At 37.9% G+C, this 21,967-nt stretch overlaps 1 protein-coding gene across 1 annotated transcript in view; it reads left to right on the top strand.

Annotated features, from left to right (window-relative positions):
• LOC122563165 (6-phosphofructo-2-kinase/fructose-2,6-bisphosphatase 2-like) overlaps positions 1 to 20,365 on the top strand; it is an 83,154-nt gene extending 62,789 nt beyond the window's left edge. The window contains exons 13-15 of the mRNA XM_087973559.1: positions 3,401 to 3,465; positions 16,394 to 16,449; positions 18,429 to 20,365. Coding sequence (XP_087829685.1) covers positions 3,401 to 3,465; positions 16,394 to 16,449; positions 18,429 to 18,483 — 176 coding nt within the window. The 3' untranslated portion in view covers positions 18,484 to 20,365. The remainder of the gene's footprint in view (positions 1 to 3,400; positions 3,466 to 16,393; positions 16,450 to 18,428) is intronic.
• The last annotated feature ends 1,602 nt before the right edge of the window (positions 20,366 to 21,967 follow it).

Here is a 21,967-nt window from a genome sequence, read left to right on the forward strand (position 1 = left end):
TTATTCTTTAAAGTTACAATACTTAATGAACATCTATGATAATATAAAAGCATAAATACTTATCCCTCTAAATATCTTTTAAAAAGCACATTCTTTTCAGGGAAGTAAATGCTTTGTTTGCAAGAGATTGGCTTTCTGACAAAAAAAAAGTCAGTTGTTCTTGAAGACAAAATGTGAAAGTGTGGAAGGTGTTGGAGTTTGTTTCTCTAATATTCTGACAGGTGTGGTGAAATGGCATGGATGCCCCTGAAGTTTTACAAACACAACTAAGAGAAAAAAACTTGATGTTTCTTCAACCACTTTTTCAAAGAACATCAGGTTTCATCCTGAACTCACCTAAAGGGTTTACTTTGCAGAAATTAGGGACAGCTGGGCAAGTTGTTCTAAGCAAACTTTCCTCCAACTCGTACTTAGCAGGCTTCTTTCCAACGGAGTCTAATGAATCAAGAACCTCTACAAACCGGTCGCTGTTCAAAATACCCATCAGGGGTCTACAGCAAAGCAAATAATTATCACCAGTAATGTGATTTCTATGAAACCTTGTTAATTGTGAATTGTCAATGACTTTTTAAAGAAACTAGTCCAAGTACCTCCATAAAACCTGTTAAAAATTCAGTTTCCACAATCCTTCAAAACTCAAGTTTAAGTAACACAAATCTGTAACTAACTATTAGAATGTGTACAAGAGTACAAAGGATGCAATTTCATTTATTTTTCGCCTTTTCTAGAATCTGTTCCTAACTTCCATTCAGTTTCTTTAAGATCAGAAACTTTTTAAACTGAAGAATCCTCATGCTCATCCCAAATCCTATCACAAATCATTGATTCTACAACATACTTTAAATTGGCAATAGGAGACCTATCATAGTCATAAAGTAATATTTATAGCTGCATTTACTGTCCCTGCAGCTGCAGAGGTGCAGCTATGTCACAAGCCACCTCAGGATCTGTAACATCATTGACAGCGATACTGCATATAGCTGCCTGCAACAAAAAATAATGTTTTGGATGCCTGCTGATCATTGCCTCACAGGCAACCCCCAATCATCCTGCTCGCTGTTTCATCACCTTGTTTGTCACACCAATCACCTTGCATTTGCTATCCCTCTTCTCGACCCTCTCACTATTCTGCCCCAAACCCTTGAGACCTCACTTCCTCACTGCTGCTTCACTACCCGAGCGGGTGACGAAAGAGTGAGCAACTAGAGGAAGTGACTGGTCAAAGCAGCACCAACAGACTTACAACAATGATATAAGTGGCACTGACTGTCTGTTCCAGTGTGGTGGTAGAAGATAGTGATATTTATATGAAAGGAAAAATGAGCAATGTGATTTTAATACTATTATCCTGGTATTCCAGGATGTTCCACTGCTCTCCCTCTTTACCACTTCTTCCACCTCAACAATCTTTTGAGAATGTTGCATTCCTCTAGCTTATTAAATATTATTCAACCCCAAGTTATTCACCCCACCTAGAGGCTTGGCCATATCTTCAGATGTCTAGGGCTTTAAGCTCTAATATTCCCTTTGCTAAAACTCTCCACTTCTCTCTTTTACCTAACATTCTTTGATTAGTTCTCCGTTTTTGTCTCTTTACCATTTTTAGCATATTTTATTACATTGAAAGTGTTGTGTAGCAAGTTGTTATTTATATTGGTAGACATGGGGACTTTTAATCCGCCAAGGATGCCCACACACAGTGTAGCCATATATACCATTTCCTGGGAAAGTTCAAAGAAAACCATGGGAAACCTTCATCAAATTTAAGGAGTACCTGAGGGAATTTCATCTCCAAGGCCCTGATACAATCGAGTAAAGTGGCAGGATATTGCAGTAAGTTGTAAATCTTCCAAGTCCCAAATAACCTTCAATCCGTCCTGGAAAGTGGAAATCTCCTTTCTGGTAAAGTTGTTTCTTCAGCAACTTTCTGAAGGACTGTCCCTGATCCTTATTTGTCAGTTGCTTTAATATTCTGTTGCAGAAAGTGAGAGCTCTGAAAGTAAATTCTTCCTACCACTGACTTATTGAAGATTTTATTTGCTCCTGGATTCCACAATCTGTTTCAAACAATCTATTGAGCTGAATATAATCCAATTTCATGTCACTTTTAAATTTTCCATTTTCTGAAAATTAATATATAACTACTTCACTTTGCATCCATTACAGTAATAAGACAAATTAAAACCATAGGATTGTGGATCTGGAAATTTGAACAAAAGTACAAAATGTTGGAGAAGCTCTGCAGATATTATCTCATGATCTCCATAATCTCATTGAATGATGGAACAGGCTGAAAGGGCTGAATGGCCTACTACTGATCCCATGTTTGTATCTCTGCCAACATCGTGACAGAAAAGAGTTAGTATTTCCAGTCCAGTGACCCTTTTGAACAGGGAAAATAGGTTGTAAAATATAAATATCTGGTTTTACAATTATAGCTATTGCTGACCAGCTAGCTTTTATAGCTTAGTTGATCAATCATATACAATGTGATAAGCATAAGACTAGATTCCTCACATATTAACATAGTAAAGAAAGTAACAAGTTACATGCAGCCTTCAAACCTAAAGTGATAAACATTTCTGTGAAATGTGCTATCAGCATGATAACATTGGAATTTGATGTCAATATGGAAAATGTTAAACATTTGCTAATCTGAAAGGGCAAACTGAAATCCCAAGCCAAACCCCTGGGCATAGGAGAAAGGTTGAGCCTTCCTATTGCCATTTAGACAGCTGAAGTTCCAGAAGTGGAATGAGTGGTTATACACCAGAGCGTTTGCATTTATACCATCAGGCAACCAGACTTCTCAATCAATGTCCAATCGATCAATGAAAATTGGCATTCTATTGAATCCCCCTGTATAATCTCAAGAAGTGTAGGTAATGTCAGAAATGATGAAGCTGTTAAGACAAATAAAGTGGATGGAGATGATATCTGTGGTGATTCCACTTATTTGTAGACATATTTTGGCAATTCACATTCAGCATATTAAGGCTGCCAAATATATAAATAATATAAATGTATAAAAGAACCTCAAACTTTGTAATAGTTTTTTTTAGAAATTAATTTTATAAATACCAATTCATAAAATTCATAAAACAGAACTTCCAGATACATTTTTCTAGTACTTCCACATCAGAGAACAAAATAGAATAAAGCATCACGATATGTTCAAGTCAGGTTTTCACGATTTCCCTTCCTTCACCGTTGATCTGATAAACACTGAGTATTTCAAACAGTAAATCAGGATTAATAGAAGGAAAGTTTGATTTTATCTTTTCGTATTCAGATGCATTTGGGTTCGGCAATCAACATTTACAATTAAAAGAAATCTGAGTGTTCACACTGTGCTGCTTATAATTTCTGTATTCATACTTAAGACTTTATTTTCTTTCAGGATGTAAAATGGAATCAGTTTACTTAAATGTAGAGGCAGTAAACACACACCGTGAACGGCCACTGGTAAAGATTCTTTGTTTTTGACTATCTTCACAGTATTGTGTGTTAAGGCTTAGATTACAATGTAACTGGTCTTTTCTGTCTAATTTTTCTTTTTCAAATAATTATTATTCTCTGTACATGCGCATTATTGGGAAAACTAGCACTTCCTGCCCATCCAATGTTGCTGTTGAATATAGCTATGCCTGGTAAAGATGCTTGTACAGTGAAGAAAAAGAAAACAGATAATTCATTGCACAGATGCAAGCCAAAACTAGTACCTTATCCCATCTTCCAACTCTTAACAGTGAGGTTATAAATTTGGATATGGAGTTTCAGTACTTTAATTCACTGATCAAAAGGGAATAACAACAGATAGTCAGTGCGTTGATGTTGGACTGTCCACTTCGCACCACAGCCTGCTGACTGAGCTGGTGAGATTCATAACATGAGAAAAAGGAGCAGGAGTAGGCTATCTGACCTCTCAAACCTGCTCCATCATTTAATAAGATCATGGCTAATTTTATCGTGGACTCAGTTCCACTTACCTGCCTACTCACCAGAACCCTTAATTTCTTTACTGCTCAAAAATGTAACTATCTTTGCCTTAAGAACATTCAACAAGGCAGCCTCAACTACATCACTGGACAACGAATTCCAAAGATTCACAACGCTTTGGGTGAAGAATTCGCTGGCAAATGGGACTAGATTAGGTTATGATATCTGGTCAGCATGGATGATTTGGACTGTTCCCATGCTGTACATCTCTATGATTCTAATGTTCTGGAGATCTGGATTCGAATCCTGCCCATTACAGATGGTGAAATTTGAATTCAATGGTTTAAAAAATCTGGAATTGGAAATTTACTGATAACCATGAAACCATCGTCGATTGTCGGGGACAAACCCATATGGCTCACTAATGTCCTTCAAGGAAGGAAATCTGACATTCTCACCTCGTCTGGTCTTGTCACTCCAGACCCACAGTGATACTCAACTGCCTTCTAAAATGGCCAAGGTGATCAATTATACTGGTTGTTACGAAGTCTCAACAAAGAAATAAAACCAGATGAATCACCTGGCTTCGAGATAGGCACATTAATGACAAAAAAGAAAACAGTCCTTACTAACACCTGCATTATAGTGCCAAAATTGGGACTAGTCAAACAGCAGCCTGACATGGTCATACTTACAGAATCTTACCTTATAGACAAGGTCCCAGACACACAATTACTATCGTTGGATATCTGTCCCACCAACAGGACAAACCCAGTGGAAATGGTGGCACAGTGGTATACAGTTGAGAAGGAGTTGCACTGGGAGTCATCAACATTAACTCTGGACCCCATGAAGTCTGATGGTATTAGATTAAACATGGGAAAGGAAACCAGCTTATTGCTACATACCATCCTCCCTTGGCTGGTGAAACATGGGAACCCCACCACTTGCAAGTTCCCCTCCAAGTCAGTTACCATTCTGACTGGGAAGTGTATCACTGTTCCTTCAGTAATGCTGCATGAACATCCTGGAATTTCCTCCCTAGCAGCATTGTGGGTGTACCTACATCAAATGGACTGCAGTGGTTTAAGAAGGCAGCTCACTATTAGGGCTGCAATGAGGAGGAATCTTATAATTTGGACAGTGGTGGAACTTTGAAATTCTCTCCCTCTGAGCTGTTGAGATTTAGTAGTTATGTATATTCAAGACATAGATGAATGGCTTTCCTGACATTAAAAACATTATGGGTTATGGAAATAATGCAGGAAAAATGATGTTGAAGCAGAAAATCTGTCATGATCAAATTGTGAATGATACAGCAGGCAAAAGTGCTAAATGGCCTATTCTTGCTTCTAATTCTCATAAGTAAATTTACTTGAGAAAATATTTGAGAAGGCTTGAATGGAGCTTAAACAATCACGTATACTGCTCGGCTGGAATAGCCTGTTTCTGTACAGTATATGCGCTGTTGTTCCCTCCTTCACTCTGAATTCCCACCCACAAAATTCATGACTTCAGCATTCTGTTAATATTTCTATTATAACCACTCTTTGCTACCACTGTGGAAAATATTGGTGCTCGGCCATTTAGATCTAAGTTACCTTTTAATGAGTCTTAATTACTATTCTATTGAATAATTTCACTAGGTTTGAAAATTAATTTTTTTTTACAATTATCAAGTCCCATTCATAGAGTCGTAGAGATGTACAGCATGGAAACAGACAAACTCACTCATGCTGACCAGAAATCTAAAATTAACCTAGTCCCATTTGTCAGCACTTGGTCCATATCCCTCTAAACCCTTCCTATTCCTATACTCATCTAAGATGCCTTTTAAATATTGTAATTGTATCAGCCTCCACCACTTCCTCTGGCAGCTCATTCCATACACACACCACTCTGTGAAAAAGCTGTCCCTTAGATAATTTTTAAATCTTTTCCCTCTCACTCTCTAGTTTTACCCTGGATAAAAACTTTGGCTAATCATCCTATCCATGTCCCTCATGATTTTATAAACCTCTAAATGGTCACCCCTCGGCCTTTGAAGATGCAGGGGCAATAGCCCCAGCCTATTCAGCCTCTCCCTATAGCTCAAACCCTCCAAACCTGGCAACACCTTTGTAAATCTTTTCTGAACCTTTTCAAGTTTCATAACATCCTTCCTATAGCAGGGAGATTGGAATTGAAAGTGATATTTGAAAAGTGGCGTAACATGACCTCCCAACTCCTTTACTTAATACACTGTCCAATGAAGGCAGCATACTAAATGCCTTCTTCACTATCCTATCTACCTGCACTTCCACTTTAAAGGAGCTATGAACATGCACTCCATGGTCTCTTTTTGTTCAGCAACACTCCCCAGGACTTCCCATAAGTGTATAAGTCTTGTCCTTATTTGCCTTTCCAAAATGCAGCACCCCATATTTATCTAAGTTAAACTTCCTCAATCCTTTGGTCCATCTGATCAAGACCCCATTGTACTCTTGAGGTAATCTTCTTCACTGTCCTCTACATCTCCAATTTTGGTGTCATCTGCAAACTTATTAACCATATGTCCTATGTTCGCATCCAAATCATTTATATAAACCACTACTCACAGGCCTTCAGTCTGAAAAGAAGCCCTCTAACGCCACCCTCTGTCTTCTATCTTCATGCCAGTTCTGTATCCAAATGGCTAGTTTTCCCTGTATTCCATGTAATCTAACATTGCTAGCCAGTCAAATGCCTTAAGTCCATATAGGTCATATTCACTGCTCTGCCCTCATCAATCCTCATTGTTACTTCAAAAAACTCCATCAAGTTAGTGAGACATGATTTCCCACACACAAAACTATATTGACCATCCCTAATCAGTACTTGCTTTTCCACTGTCGATATCTTCCATATCTTTCTCCGCAGTAAACACTGATGCAAAATACTCATGTAATATCTCCCGCAGTTCCACACGTAAGCTGCCTTGCTGATCTTTAAGGGGCACCCTATTCTCTCCCTAGTTGTCCTTTTGTCCTTTATGTATTAATAAAATCCCTTTGGATTCTCTTTAACCCTATTTGCCAAGGCTATCTCATGTTTCCCTCCTACTTTCCTCTTAAGTACACTCCCACTGCCTTTATACTCATCTAAAGATTCACTTGATCTCTGCTGTTTATACTTGACATATGCTTTCTTCTTTTTCTTAACAAAAACCTCAATTTCTCTAGTCATCCAGCATTGCCTATCCCTACTAGCCTTGCCCTTCCTCCTAACATGAGTATACTGTCCCTGGATTCTGGTTAACTTATTTTTGAAGACTTCCCATTTTCTAGCTGTGTCTTTCATCCACCCCCAATCAGCTTTTGAAAGATCTTGCCTAATACCCCCAATTTCATGTTTTAGATCTGGTCTATCTTTCTCCATCATTATTTTAAACCAACAGAATAATGGTTGCTGGCCCCAAAGTGCTCCCCCACTCTCATCTCAGTCACCTGCCCTGTTTATTTCCCAAGAGTAGATCAAGTTTTGCACCTCTAGTCAGTACATCTACATACTGAATCAGAAAATTTTCTTGTACACACTTAACAAATTCCTCTCCATCCACACCTTTAAGACTATGGCAGTCTATGTTTGGAAAGTTAAAATCCCCTACCTATACCACCCTACTATTCTTACAGATAACTGGGATTTCCTTACAAATTTGTTTCTCAATTTTCTGCTGAATATTGGAGGGGTTTATAGTGTAATCCCAGTAAGTGATCTCCCTTTCTTATTTTACAGATCCACCCAAATATCCTCCCTGGGCGTATTCCCAGGAATATTCCCTAAGTACAGCCGTAATATTATGCCTGATCAAAAACACAAACCCCGCCCTAATCCTACTTATAAGGTCTATACTCTGGAGCATTAAGCTGCCAGTTCTGTCTATCCCTGAACCACTTCTCTGTAATCACTATTATATTCCAGTCCCATGTTCTCAACCATGCCCTGAGTTCATCTGCCTCAGCTTTTTGGTCTCGCATTGAAATAAATGCAGCTTATTAGTCCTATCTCATTCTCTGCTTTGTTCCTGCATGCCCTGATTCTGTGATTTGCTCCTTTTCCCAACTGTAGCTGATCTCTTTCCTCACTATCTCCCTGGGATTCCCCCCCACCACCCCCTTTTTACTAGCATAAAGCCTCTCGAGCAGCCTTAGCAAATTTTTCTGCCAATATATTCGTCCCCTTCCAATTCAGCTATAATCCATCTTTCTTATACAGGTCACTTCTACCCTAGAAGAGATCCCAATGATCCAAAAATGTGAATCCTTCACCTCTGCAGCAGCTCCTCAGCCGTGCATTCATCTGCTCCATCCTCCTACTCCTATCCTCACTAGTTTGTGGTAATATCCAGATATTAATATCCTTTAGGACCTCCTTTTAAATTCCTGTATAACTTCCCATATTCTTTCATCAGAATCTCATCCTTTCCTCTTTCTATGTCATTAGTTCCTATGTGTACAACAACTTCTACTGGTCCCTCTCCTCTATGAGAATATTCTGCACCTTCTCCAAGATATCCTTGATCCTGATACCAGGGAGGCAACACACCATTCTGATTTTTCGCTGTTGGCCACAGAAATGTTTGTCTGTGCCTCAGTCTAAAGAATCCCCTATCACAATCAATCGCTTGGAACCTGATGCAGTCTCTGTACCAAAACCTTGGCTGTCAGTGCTCCATTTCCTTGAGATTCCATCATCCCCCATATTTTCCAAAACAACGTACTTGTTTGAGTTGAGAATAGTCATAGGAGACTCCTGCATCACTCCCTCTCCTACCTTTCTTCATAGTAACCCATCTACCCAACTGTATGTGGTTTTTCTCCCTTCTCATAGCTGCCATCCATGACACACCCTTACTCCTGTAAATTCTTAATTGCTTGGCTGCTGCTCCAAACAATCTATGCAATCCAATAGGATTCTCAACTAAACACACTTCCTGTAGATGTAATCATCAGTGACATGGAAACTCTTTCTCATCACCCACATTCGACAGTAAGAACACATCACTCTACTAAAGGCCATTTTTGCACCTTTAGTATCTACAGATCCAGAAAATAGCACAGTCTTACTGTTCTAAAAAACACTGCTGCAAGCTAACTTAGTACTTACGTTTTATATTTTTAAAGTTTAATCAAGAGACAGATCTCAATAAAACATATAATCAAAAAAGAACCCACTCTACTCACTATATAGCTTTACAAAATAAACAGTGATGCTACACTTTAAAAAAACCACTTAGCTTCCCTGCGGTGAGCTCTCCCACCAATGCTTCTCCAAGGTCAGCTGTGAATTTCACTGTTTGTTAATTTTTCTTAGAGGAACTCCAATGTCCAGAGATGCCTGAAATCAAACAGCAGTGGCTGTGCCAATTCAGTGTTGGATCACATGACAATGTAGATTTATTTCTCCGTTTGAATCACTTCCCATATGGTCATTGTCACCACATTTGCCTGTCTTACTCTTTTTTTTTAAAGTGCTTTGATCTTTTAGTATTTTAATATTTGGAGATTTGGGAGAACATTTTAAAATTTTTACTTTCTTGCTCCTCTCTCCCTCTCTTTATTCCCTTTGATTTACTTGCTGTGACTGACTTCATATCAAATTAAATCCATAGTCCAACTAATCCTTCCAATACAAAACCTGTACAACTCTTTAATGTTTCTTCAGTCTGACCAGTTAAAGAGGTACAAAGTTGCTTGTACTGTTCACTGGCCCCAAATGCTATAAAAGCTCTTGGATTATTGGTTAATGACGATTTCAGATTCCCGTGAAGTTCTTTGTATGAGTGTAACCAACTGCTGTTGCCATTTATTTGTCACTGACCACATTTCTTGCCCGAAGTTCCTATTTACATACAATTAATTACCTTATTCGTACCAAGCTTTGGACTCATAACTAGAAAAACAGCTCTCTTTTTTTGTCGATTTTTGCATTTAATCTTCCCTAATAAGCAAGGATTTATTTGTAGTTAACTATGTTACAGACTGGTGAACAAGAAGTAACCTTAACCATGCCCGTTTTGGCAGCATTTTAAAAACTAGAAAATTATTGTGCTTTGATTCTTTTAGATGGGCCAGGTGTTGTAAGTATTGTGTCACAGGAAAGTTGTGATAGTGATAATGTCATGATGCTAGCAATCCAGAGTTCCAGACTACTGCTCTGGAGACATAGGTTTGAAAGCTACCATGGCAGGTTTGAAAGCTACCTATGGCAATAAAAGTCTAGAATTGACGCTAATCTAATGACTGTCAATTGTCATATGTCTGCATCTGGTTCACTAATGCTCTTTAGGCAAGGAAATCTACCATCCTTACCTAGTGTGGCTTACACGTTATCCCAGACCGACAGAATGTAGTTGATTCTTAACTGCCTTCTGTGATGGCTTAGCAAGCCATTTGGTTTGAGGCCAATAAGGAATGGGCAATAAATGCTGACCCAGCCAGCAACAACCACAATCCATGAAAGAATAAAAAAAAACTATAAAATTACGTTGGTTTGCATTTGTCATTTTTTATGTCTTCATATAAGAAAACTATATATATATATATATATATATTGCATTAAACTATCATAATTGCAACAGAAAATGTTGGCTGCCTGAAACAGTTGATACGTGGAAGCCAGATTTTGTCATCCCCAATGGTTGAGCCGTTAAAGTGCATTTTATGAATAAGACACCCTATTTATATTAGCTGTTTTTGCTATTCCTCATTCTGGGGAATGGGAGGCAGTGAGAACATTTATTGTTTCAAGTAGAGTGAGAATAATCCTTTTAAATTATTAAAAATTATTTAAAATCAATTTGATTACTGGGAGAAGAGTAATTTTATAATAGCTGAAGGGCAATTAAGATGAGCAATAAATGCTGGCCAGCCATTGATACCCACATCTACAAATATCTTTGAAAAGAAAATTAAATTAAAAATACAATTTGGAAAATGCTGAGTTCTGTGGAAGGATCACTGGACCCAAAACATGAACTCTGATTGCTCTCCACAGATGCTGAAAAATATGTTGCTAGAAAAGCGCAGCAGGTCAGGCAGCATCCAAGGAGCAGGAGAATCGACGTTTCGGGATAAGCCCTTCTTCAGGAATGCTCTTTTCTAGCAACACATTTTTCAGCTCTGATCTCCAGCATCTGCAGTCCTCACTTTCTCCACAGATGCTGCCAAATCTGCTTAGCTTTTCCAGCTATTTGTTTTTGTTTCTGATTTCCAGCATCTACAGTTCTTTTGTTTTTTATTTAGAATTAGAAAAATGTTTGTCAAGATGAGCATGTTCTGATTCAGTGACCTTATGTACTTTTTGAATTAATTCCCAGATCTGATTAGTTTGCCCTGCTCACATTATCACTAATACCAGCTGATTAGCTTGTACCAATCTGCAAGCTAGAAGGAACTTCACAAAAGCAAAAAAGTATGTAAATACGTAGAAGTATAGATATCGAGAAATAAATATTTTCCAAACATTTCAAATGTTTAGGTAATACTGGTATTTGTGAATGTTGATCAGGGCTTATATATTTTTCATGAGTGTTGTCACTTTTTGTTTATACTGGTTATTAACCATTTGGAGCTGATAGTAGTTTCAATCCTCAGGGCAGACAATTGAATTAATTTTTTCCATGATTTTTATTCAGCACTATGTAACTTCCCCATCTAACAATGCTTTGTCACTTAAATTTACCCAGTCAAACGTCTTAGGACACATTGTATAGGCAATATCTAAATTCTCTGATGGGCTGCAGTTTTGAACTAAACTATTAGAAGCAAGTTTTAACTAGATAAATATTTAAGTGTTCTCATTTTCTTATTACAATTTTCCAAGGTCAGTTCATTAATAGAATTCCAGATCCTGATTTGGACAATTGCAATTTGGATATAAAAATTTAACAGCCAATTAAAATTTAGAAAATCATGGAAAGACGATTGAACCTATGAAAATTTTCCAAACAGAAGTTTGTTGAGACAATGTGCAGAGTAAGGGGGGGACAAAATGCTCAAGATGCAAGCATACGTTTTCAAGCAAGTGATGGTGCAGTACAACTCCCAAGCTGTTTGATAATTAGAGCACTTGACCCTTTGGTCATATCCTACTCCTATGGGTCACGTTATAATATGAATGAACATAGAGGTAGGTTGTGTTCATCCTCTATAACAGATCCTATCATCAAATAGTACAGCCTATTGACTCGGACACTGTTTCCCTAAGATAGTCACTAGCGAGATGTAACATGTAAGAAATGAAATGGTCATTGGCACCCTGGAGTTTGTGGTCAAACCAACTGTCTCAGCTTTGCATATTTCTGGCAAACATATTTGCAGATATCTATACTCATATCTGTTCACAGAATGGGATGGCACACATACCACTCATGCAGTCATGTTCTTTTTTTTCAAATAGGTGTGGTAAGTTGAGAAATCCATTAGGTCAATTAAGGAACCCATTTACAATCGGAAAAATAACAAAAAAGGTTGAGATATTAAAGTGCAGTATCTTGAGCATTACTGTGTGCTTTCCACCACTATTTATATATTTTACCATTGCTCTGATAGCTATGGTTATGAATTAGAATACATGAGAAAGATAAAATGACATGCAGAACATGCCACCACCAAATTTAACATTCAAAATAAAGTTCTGATCAATTTGAGACATGCACTGATTGACATTTACTGATTTACATGAACTGATTGAAAAGTTGCATCACCAACTAGGCTGCATCATGTGCAATTTCCACACATAGTAAATGTTAATTAGTGCATGTCACAAATTGATCAGAACTTCTTTGAATGTTAAATTTGGTGGTGACGTGTTCTACATGACATTTTATCTTTCTCATGTATTCTAATTCATAATTACAGCTATCAGATTAATTGTAAAATATAAACAATAACAAGTCCACCTGTGGATTGTCCCCACTGGAATGCCACTTGTCATACCTTACTAATCGGAGCATATTTTCTAACCCTACCCACCAAACAATTGCCAACCTACATTACAAGATCACATACAGTTCCAGGAACTCCCATTTTCATTAATAATTATCACATAGAAATGGGAAGGGCAAGGCCATCAAGAGTGAAATTTTAAAATGAAGTGATAAGGTCAGAGTTCAGGCAGGGACAGGTAAAGGGATCGTGCAAGTTAGTGCTATAGGCATTTGAGTTTGGACATGTACAATTCTAAGAGAGCATTAGAATTCTTGTCCAGAGTGAGCAGCTGATGAGTTGAGGTAGGCAATAAGAAGAATGTAGAAATAGGTAGTCTTCTTGAACCACTGCAAAACATATGGTTTAGGTACACCCACAGTGCTATTTGTTCAGGAGTTTTTTTTTTACAGTGAAGGAACTGGGATATTGTCAAGATGGTGTGAGACTTTGCGAGGAACTTGCATGTGGAGTTTGCAAGATCTTGCTTTCCTTGACCTTCAGTTTGGGATGGATTGTGGGCAGCATTCCATCTCATTTTCAAGGGCCTCCGTGGCCGCATTAGAGCGGCTGTGTGTGCACACAGATGCACAGCTTAGGGGGAATATTGAGTGTGGATTTGAATGGTGCTGTTGAAAATGGCTTGGCAAGTTGCAATAATGCATCTCATAGATGGTATACGCTGTAGCCGAAGTGTGGTGGTGATGATGAAACTAATGATCAAGACATTGGATAAGGCATCAGGCTGCTCGTCCTGAAGTCCATGTGGCTCACCATAATTCCCAGAATTTTACCTTTTGTAGCCATGGCAGTTATGCGGCTACTCCAGTTAAATTTCTGATCAGTGATGACTCTGCTTCAGGATGTTGATCCCAAGCAGCTTCAGTGATGTTAATGCTTCTGTATGTCAATCAGACTTTGGTCAGAGCTTCTTTTGTTGATAATTGCTTGGCAGTAATGTGGAGCAATCCTGAATGTAATCCATGTTTTGTAACATTGGATAAACACCTAAATGCAGTACTGTCATAGACTAATCGTGGACAATTGAATTGCTCCTGTAACTGAGAAAACAATGCCCTTGAATGCCCATCTCGCAGGTAGTTCAAAGTTTGTGGAACAAATTCTTAGGTCAAACCATTGAACTCAACTAACCATCCTGACTGGAGTTTTGCCAACATTTTCTGTTTTTGTGTCAAATGTTTTGTTATCATGACTTTCGCTTATAGGGCATGTTTGACAGGTGTATTTGTGCCTCGAAATAGCTGATGATCTTATCTAGTTATTAGAGATGCAGTGTCTGCTTATCTCAAAGAAATGTGAAGCAAATCTTCAATGGTAAATACAGCCGTCAATTTGAAACTGTCAAGAATATCTGACATAAACATTCCAGTTCGTCATACTAAAAATAATGACATGATTCAAGATTTAATTTGTGTCCACAAGGTATTGTTATTTGTTTTATATTTCAAGGATGATTGCAATGTTCATTGTCACTATCACTGTGTTGATTACTCTTCTTTTACTGTTTATTCTTCGCTAAATTTATCAAGTGGCACAACCTGAACTGTGATAGAATATGTATCCGTTCTATCACTAAAGCTGTATTTTAGTAAGCCAAAGGAAATTTATCATTGTTCTTTGGTAGATTGTGATTAAGACTTTTGACTTGCTGTTTTCATCTGGATATCAACCATTCGAAATTTTCCCCCTTTTGTAAGAATTGTACAGTAAAGCTTGGGTGACTGTGTGCTGTAAATAGATTAGATTAGATTAGATTAGATTATTTACAGTGTGGAAACAGGCCCTTCGGCCCAACAAGTCCACACCGACCCGCCGAAGCGCAACCCACCCATACCCCTACATGTACCCCTTTTTACCTAACACTACGGGCAATTTAGCATGGCCAATTCACCTGACCTGTACATCATGGACTGTGGGAGGAAACTGGAGCACCCAGAGGAAACCCACGCAGACACGGGGAGAATGTGCAAACTCCACACAGTCAGTCGCCTGATTCGGGATTTGAACCCGGGTCTCTGGCGCAGAGAGGCAGCAGTGCTAACCACTGTGCCACCGTGCTGCCCAAAAGTAGGATGCCAAGAGGCTGCAGGGTGACTTGGATGAGTGGGCAAATGCAATATAATGTGGATAAATGTGAGGTTATCTACTTTGGTCGCAAAAACAGGAAGGCAGCTTATTATCTGAATGGTGGCAGTTTAGGAAAAGAAAAGGCGCAACAAAACCTGGCTGTCATGATGGAACAGTCACTGAAGGTTGGCATGCAATTGCAGTAGGTGGTTTGGGAAGCTAATGGCATGTTGACCTTCATAGCGAGATGATGAGAGTATCGAAGTAAGGATATCTTACTACAGTTATACAGGGTTTTGGTGAGGCTGCACCTTGAGTTTTGTATGCAGTTTTTGCCCCCTAGTCTGAGGAAGAACGTTCTTGCTGTTAAGGGAGTCCAGCGAAGATTCACCAGACTGATTCCCAGGCTGGCAGTATTGACCTAAGAGGAAAGACTGGATTGACTGGACTTGTTCTCACTGGAATTTAGAAAAATGAGTGAGGGATTTGATAGAAACATGTAAACTCCTAATAGGACAGGGCAGGCTAGATGCAGGAAGAATGGTCCTAATGTTAGGGAAGTCCAGAACTAGGGGTCACAGTCTAAGAATAAGGGGCAAGTCATTCAGGACTGAAATGAGGAGAAATTTCTTCACTCAGAGTTGTGAGCCTGTGGAATTCTCTCCACAAGAAGCTGTTGGGTCAGTTCTTTAGATATATTCAAGAGGGAGCTGGATGTGGCCCTTCTGGCTAAAGGGATGAAAGAATATGGAGAAAAAGTGGGAATGGGATACTGACATTGCATGATCAGCCATCATCATATTGAATGGTGGTGCCGGGTCTTTATATGTTAATAAGGGTCAATATGAGTTCTTCTTCATGAGTCACTCCAAGGAAAATGTAGTGTCAAAACCAAAGTGCCTAAAGCCTAACAAGGATTGTCTTGGATGCAAGGGATAATAAATAATTCCAGCATTCAAAGCAGGAAAAGCTGTGTAAAAAAGCTTTTAATCTTAAACTAACCTGGTTCATCACTCCAGCGGTAACATTAGATCACCTCCTGCAGGCAAAAATCTTTGAGGACACCTGCTAACAATGTGATTTGAGTAAAATGCTAAGCAGTCTGTTGGGTACTAGGATTAAAAAAAATCATCTTGGCAAGCTTTCTCCTACAATTTGAATAGGTTCTTCAATCGATTCAACGATTATTTACTGGGAATGCTTCTATTAGGTTTGTTCTAAGTTTAGATTTGGTCACTTTCCAAAGAAAAATGAAGTTCTGCTTCTATTACTTAGTTATTCTGAAAAGAAATGTGATCCCCACAAATATATTTGCTGCAGAATCAATCAAATATGCTACTGCATTCTTCACAAAATGAATTTTTGACTTTGAATTTGATCAATGTTGTGTTATGATCTATTAACTCTTCTCTCTTCTGCAGAATGTTTCATTAAATCGCACCCGGGAGGAGGCATTGAGTACTGTGCCACATCAGAAGTAATTGGAAATTTTTCAATGAGTATCTCAACTAGTTATTAAATTGGTATTCATTTGGACCCACTGGAATTAATTTACCAAGAATGTAACAAACATCAATCTTCGTATCTTTTGGAACCATGGGGTTATAATATAATCTGAGATCTGTTTTTATATAATTTTCTTGATTTTTGCAGACAGACAATCTAAATCACAAATCTTAAATCTTGTCAAATAACAAGTTAATTCTATTTCTGTTAATAGCCAGAAACTAGCTGGCTAAAAGAGGTAATTATGATTGAACCTATCTTTAATCTTGGAATTCTGATAGACATTGCCCAATGAACAGATGAAATATGGAAAATATTTTCACAATTGGATTGCTTAATTGTGTCATGTGAATTATGAAGTCAGTCTAAAAGTGAAGATATTCTTGTACTTCATGCATACCTTACAGAATCATGTTTGTCACAAATATTCCATTTTAATTTTTTGTTCATCTGTATTAGTCATTGTGACAGTAATATGTCAAATTTAATATATTTTAATCTTTATTTATTTCCCTGTAAATTTTTAAAACTTTTTGGTGAAACTAATAATGTTTCATTCCTCCAGAGTACAATATTATGTGTTAAATGAATTTGATTCAAATTCTTGTTTTTTAAAGTCTTGTCAAGGTCACTTGAAAATCAGGCTGTCTTCTCAAAAGCTTTTGTTTTACTGGTAGTGTAAATAGTAGCTAAACCAAATAAAAACCTCAAAAAATAAAATCGATTTGTTGTACATCATGCTGGATAGCATACACTGCCAGACACTCCTCATTTTAAATTAAAATGACACTTCAACACTAATTTGGAATATTTTTACCAAGGTCAAACTTGGTTATTTTGAAGCAGATGTTTCTTCTCAACTGCTGTATAACAGGCCCTAATCCTGTTTTGTTATTTATAGCATTTTATGTTTGTTATGAGAACAATCATTTTTTTAAATAAAACGAGGTGGGTATTTTTGTAGGGTGGTAGACAAGTGATTTTTTTTGTTAGTACAATTTTTCTGAATTGTTTTGCTTCATTTCTCTTGCATTTATATTCCAAATGTGTTTTTTTGATAGCTACTATGATAATGTTTAATAGAACTGGAAAACTATCTAGCAACGCAGAGTTGCAACAAGGAAGCCACAACTAACAAGATGGAGGCCTCAGTATTTTGTATCGATAACTGAGTTTCAGCAAAATGACTTGTGGACTGCATTACCACAATTTCAGTTGTGCTCAAGCTTTTAACCACTTAATTAATAGGACTTCAGATATTTTATGTGGCCAGATTATTAATTGGAAATCAGTAATTTCTCAATACTGCACTGTCAAAAATTTCAAGATTAACAAAATGCTAATCAGGTATTCATCTTGTTAAGTTTCTTTCCAGTCACAAGTGGATTTTCAAACCTTATTTGTACTACAGTAAAATGTGTAAATTTAATTTTAACATGTCAAATGTTATTGTGGCGTTCAATTGCAAGTGTCCTTATTTTCAAAATGACTATTTCCTGTACTATAAACATTCTCCAATGAAATCTAGAACTCTTTGCTTAGCATTCATTGCCACAGGGAAACTTTTGTATAACTGAGATTAAAGCATGCATGCATTTAATCCCTAAGAAGAGTTTCTCTGTGCTATGCATGCTGTGTAAATAGTTCCCAAGTCAACAAAAGCCATTTATTCACAAAAGCTGTAGCACCTGTCACTAAATGAGGTGAATTGATCCCAAGAATTTGTGGGCTGAAAAGCAGTGAGCCTCAAAATAAACCATTGGTGATTCTGACTTTGTTAATTTATCGAATACAGAAGCTTTGTAACAGGCTAAGTCCTATTTATAAAAGTGTTTCATATATTGAACACAACCTAAACATTTTACTTTAGAATGTCTGGTTCCAGAATGTCTCTTGAATATGTCATCATTTAATTATTTGAATTTCCTAATTGTCTGTTTGTTTATGCAGGCATTCTGTTTTTGGAAGAGTCCATTTACATAGAGTTCACTGTAACTTGCTATAACTGCATACAGTGGCATTGTTGATCGATGTTAATCTGCCTTGGGTCATCTTATCTGCTATCAGTTCAACAGTTTGTAAAGTAATGTTATAAATATGACTGTGCCTCCCACAAAGTAAACGTTTCTCTGTCTTTTGTTCTGGTACACTTTTTAAAGTGGAAATATGTATTGCTGTTGTGAAAAGGGCCTGCAAGTTGAACCCACTGAAGGAAGAAAGGACACAGATTGGCTGTCAATTACTAGTCAACAAATTCTTTGTCCCCAAAGCCAAGTGAAAATAAGTCGATGCCTCTGGATACTGCAGCATTTATGAGAGCTTTTTGATGCTACCATCCAGCTATGTAACTACTGGTATCGAAAGCAAATTGAGTTTCCAGAAGTCTTGAGTCTGTTGCTTATAGACCTATTTACTGTGAGAAGATAATGGTCTAAACGCACAATTAGATGTATCTAAATGCACACTGCACAAGTTCCCAGAATAATGTAAACTATGATAAATGTTGTAAATTTAATATAAGGACATATTTTTAAATGTAGCTGACAAATCCATCTTTGTAGTTTGAAGTGTATAAGATTATTTTGAATTGTTGAGTATGTTCAATGGTAGTTTCATTGTCCAAAAGGTTTGTTTAATTTAATGAAAAGCTCATCCAAAAGAAATGCTATACCACCATTTTTGCACAAAGCAGTAGAAAAAAATTTTTTGTCCATTTTTAATCTTAAATATTTTATCTTTATTCAGGTTGCACGTTTGCTCGCTGAGCTGATAGGTTTGTTCTCAGACATTTCGCACCATGCTAGGTAACATCAGTGAGCCTCCGTTGAAGCGCTGGTGTTCTGTTCCATTTTCGATGTAGCTGTCTTGATCTGTTGTGGTGGGTGATATCATTTCCAGTTCTATGAGGTTGGTAAATGGGGTCCAAATCAATGTGTTTATTGACAGATATCCGGTTTGAATGCCAGGTCTCTAGGAATTCCCGTGCATGTCTCTGTTTAGTCTGTCCTGGGATGGATGTGTTGTTCCAGTCGACGTGGTGTCCTCCGCCTATGTCTAAGGATGCTACTGATAGCTAGTCATGTCTTTTGTTGGCTAGTTGGTGTTCGTGTATCCTGGTGGCTAGTTTCCTTCTTGTCTGTCCAATGTAGTGTTTGTTACAGTCCTTGCAGGGTATTTTTTAAAATGACATCATTTGGCTAGTTGTTGGTATAGGGTCCTTTAGGTTCATCAGTAGCTATTTCAGTGTGTTGGTAACCACCAGGATACACGAACACCAACTAGCCACCAAAAGACATGACCAGCTATCACTAGCACACACACAGACAAAGAAGGATACCGCTTTGACTGGGACAATACATCCATCCCAGGACAGGCTAAACAGGGACAGGGGATTTCCTCGAGGACAGGCATTCAGACCGGAACTCCATCAATAAACAAATTGACTTGGATCCATTTACCAACCTCTCAGAAAAAGAACCGGAAATGATATCATCCACCTTAGCAACCAAAACACCTAAATAGTAAGTGGGACAGAACACCAATGCTTCATTGAAGCCTCAATGATGATGTTACCTAGCATGGTAACAAGGCGTCTGAGAATAGACCTACCATGTCAGTGAGAAAACTTACAACCTGAACCTCAACCTGAGTTACAAATCTTCTCAAAAATCACATTTTATCTTTGTACTTTGTTATAATTGGGAGGAACTGCGGGCCATTGGTTAAAATGGAATAATTCATGTCTATGGACAGTTATGTACATGCTTTTTATTCTTGAAGAAAAATATTGCTTCATTTCTCTGCATGTATAATTCTCAAGAAGGGAACATGTACTCAGCTGAAAAAAATAAATTGTATCCTGTATAAAATATGTAGTATCTTGACATTCATTTGATTACACAATATAATTGATACTTTTCTTCCTTTTCAGTCTTTGCTGATTGGTCCATTATAACTATTATCTCCACCCGAGGTTAAGCTAATTCAGTGTGTTAAAAGTGCTCCAAGAATAAATGCGTTCATGGATTAGTAGAATCAGAGCAGTTGATAAATTTTGTCAGTTTATAGGCAGGTTATCCTGGTGAGACATATTATGCACTTTGGTTTCATTTTTTAGCAGATATAGTCCATGCATATTATAGATTGTGAATGTATGCAATGTATCTTGGTGGACAGCAGTGAAACAGTTTGTTACTGGTAACTCAAGCTATCAAGTAAATGGGTGAGACGAGCAATGATTGAGAGTAGACTGAGGGGACGCTAATTCGCTCGGATTTGTCCTGTGTGTGTGCAGAAATTCAGATAATGTGGTTTGAATTCTGCCATGGGTAATAGTGGAATTTGAATTCCAATTTTAAAAATCTGGAATTAAGATTATCTGGAAAAACCCATCTGACTCACTAATGTCCTTCAGGGAAATAAATCTGCTTTCCTAACCTGGTCTGGCCTACATGTGATTTCAGACCTACAGCAATGTGGCTGACTCTCAACAACCCTTTGAAATAGCCTAGAAAGCTACTCAGTTGTATCAATTGCTATGATTTCTCAACAAAGAAATGAAACCAGACGGACCACCTGGCATTGACCTGGGCATTGGAAAAGACTGGCAAAAATAGCCCTGTCAACCCTACAAAGTCCTGCTTATTAGCCCCCAGATGTTAGTACCAAATTGTGTCAGCTGTCTCTCAGACTAGCCTGACATAGTGATACTCTCAGAATCATGCCATATAGACAAGGCTCCAGACACCACAATCACCATCCCTAGAAATGTTTTGTCCCACTGGCAGGACAGATCCAGCAGAGGTGGTGATACAGAGGACAATCTATCTTAGTCCCTCTCGTGGTCTCCAATATCATGTATACCTTAATTTAAGCAAATTTGTTTACTCCATGATATCAAGGAGTTGAAGGAACTGGATAGTGGAGCAGATAAAGGCTCTGACAAGATTCCATTAATAGTACTGAAGGCTTGTGTTCCAGAACTTGCTGCTCCCCTAGCCATGTTCTACCAGTACAGTTACAACATTGCCATCCACCCAAAAATGTGGAAAATTGCCCAGGTGTGGCCTGCACACACACAGGACAAATCCGAGCCAAATTAGCGTCCCCTCAGTCTACTCTCAATCATAGGTGAGGTGCTGGAAGGTGTCATCAAAAGTGCTATCAAACAGCAATGCCCACTTTAAGACTGCAGGCATAGATTTAAGTTAAGGGACAGGAAGTTTAGAGGGGATGTGAGGAAAGCGTTTTTGATCCAGAAAATGTTGCATGTCTGGAACTCTCTGCATGGACAGGTAGACACCTTCACCATATTTAACTATTTAGATGGCAAAACATATAAGACTATGAACCAAGTGCTGGAAATTGGGATTAGAATTGTTAGGTGGTTGTATTTGCCCAGCACAGACTCCAAGGGCTGAAAGGCTTTTTTCTATGCTGCAGACCTCTATGACTGTAAAAGCAAAATTAAGTTGGTTCTCTTTTAGAAT

The sequence above is a fragment of the Chiloscyllium plagiosum genome, unplaced genomic scaffold (assembly GCF_037043375.1).
Source record: "Chiloscyllium plagiosum isolate Xiang-an unplaced genomic scaffold, Cpla_swu_hap1 HiC_scaffold_26, whole genome shotgun sequence".
NCBI lineage: Eukaryota > Metazoa > Chordata > Chondrichthyes > Orectolobiformes > Hemiscylliidae > Chiloscyllium > Chiloscyllium plagiosum.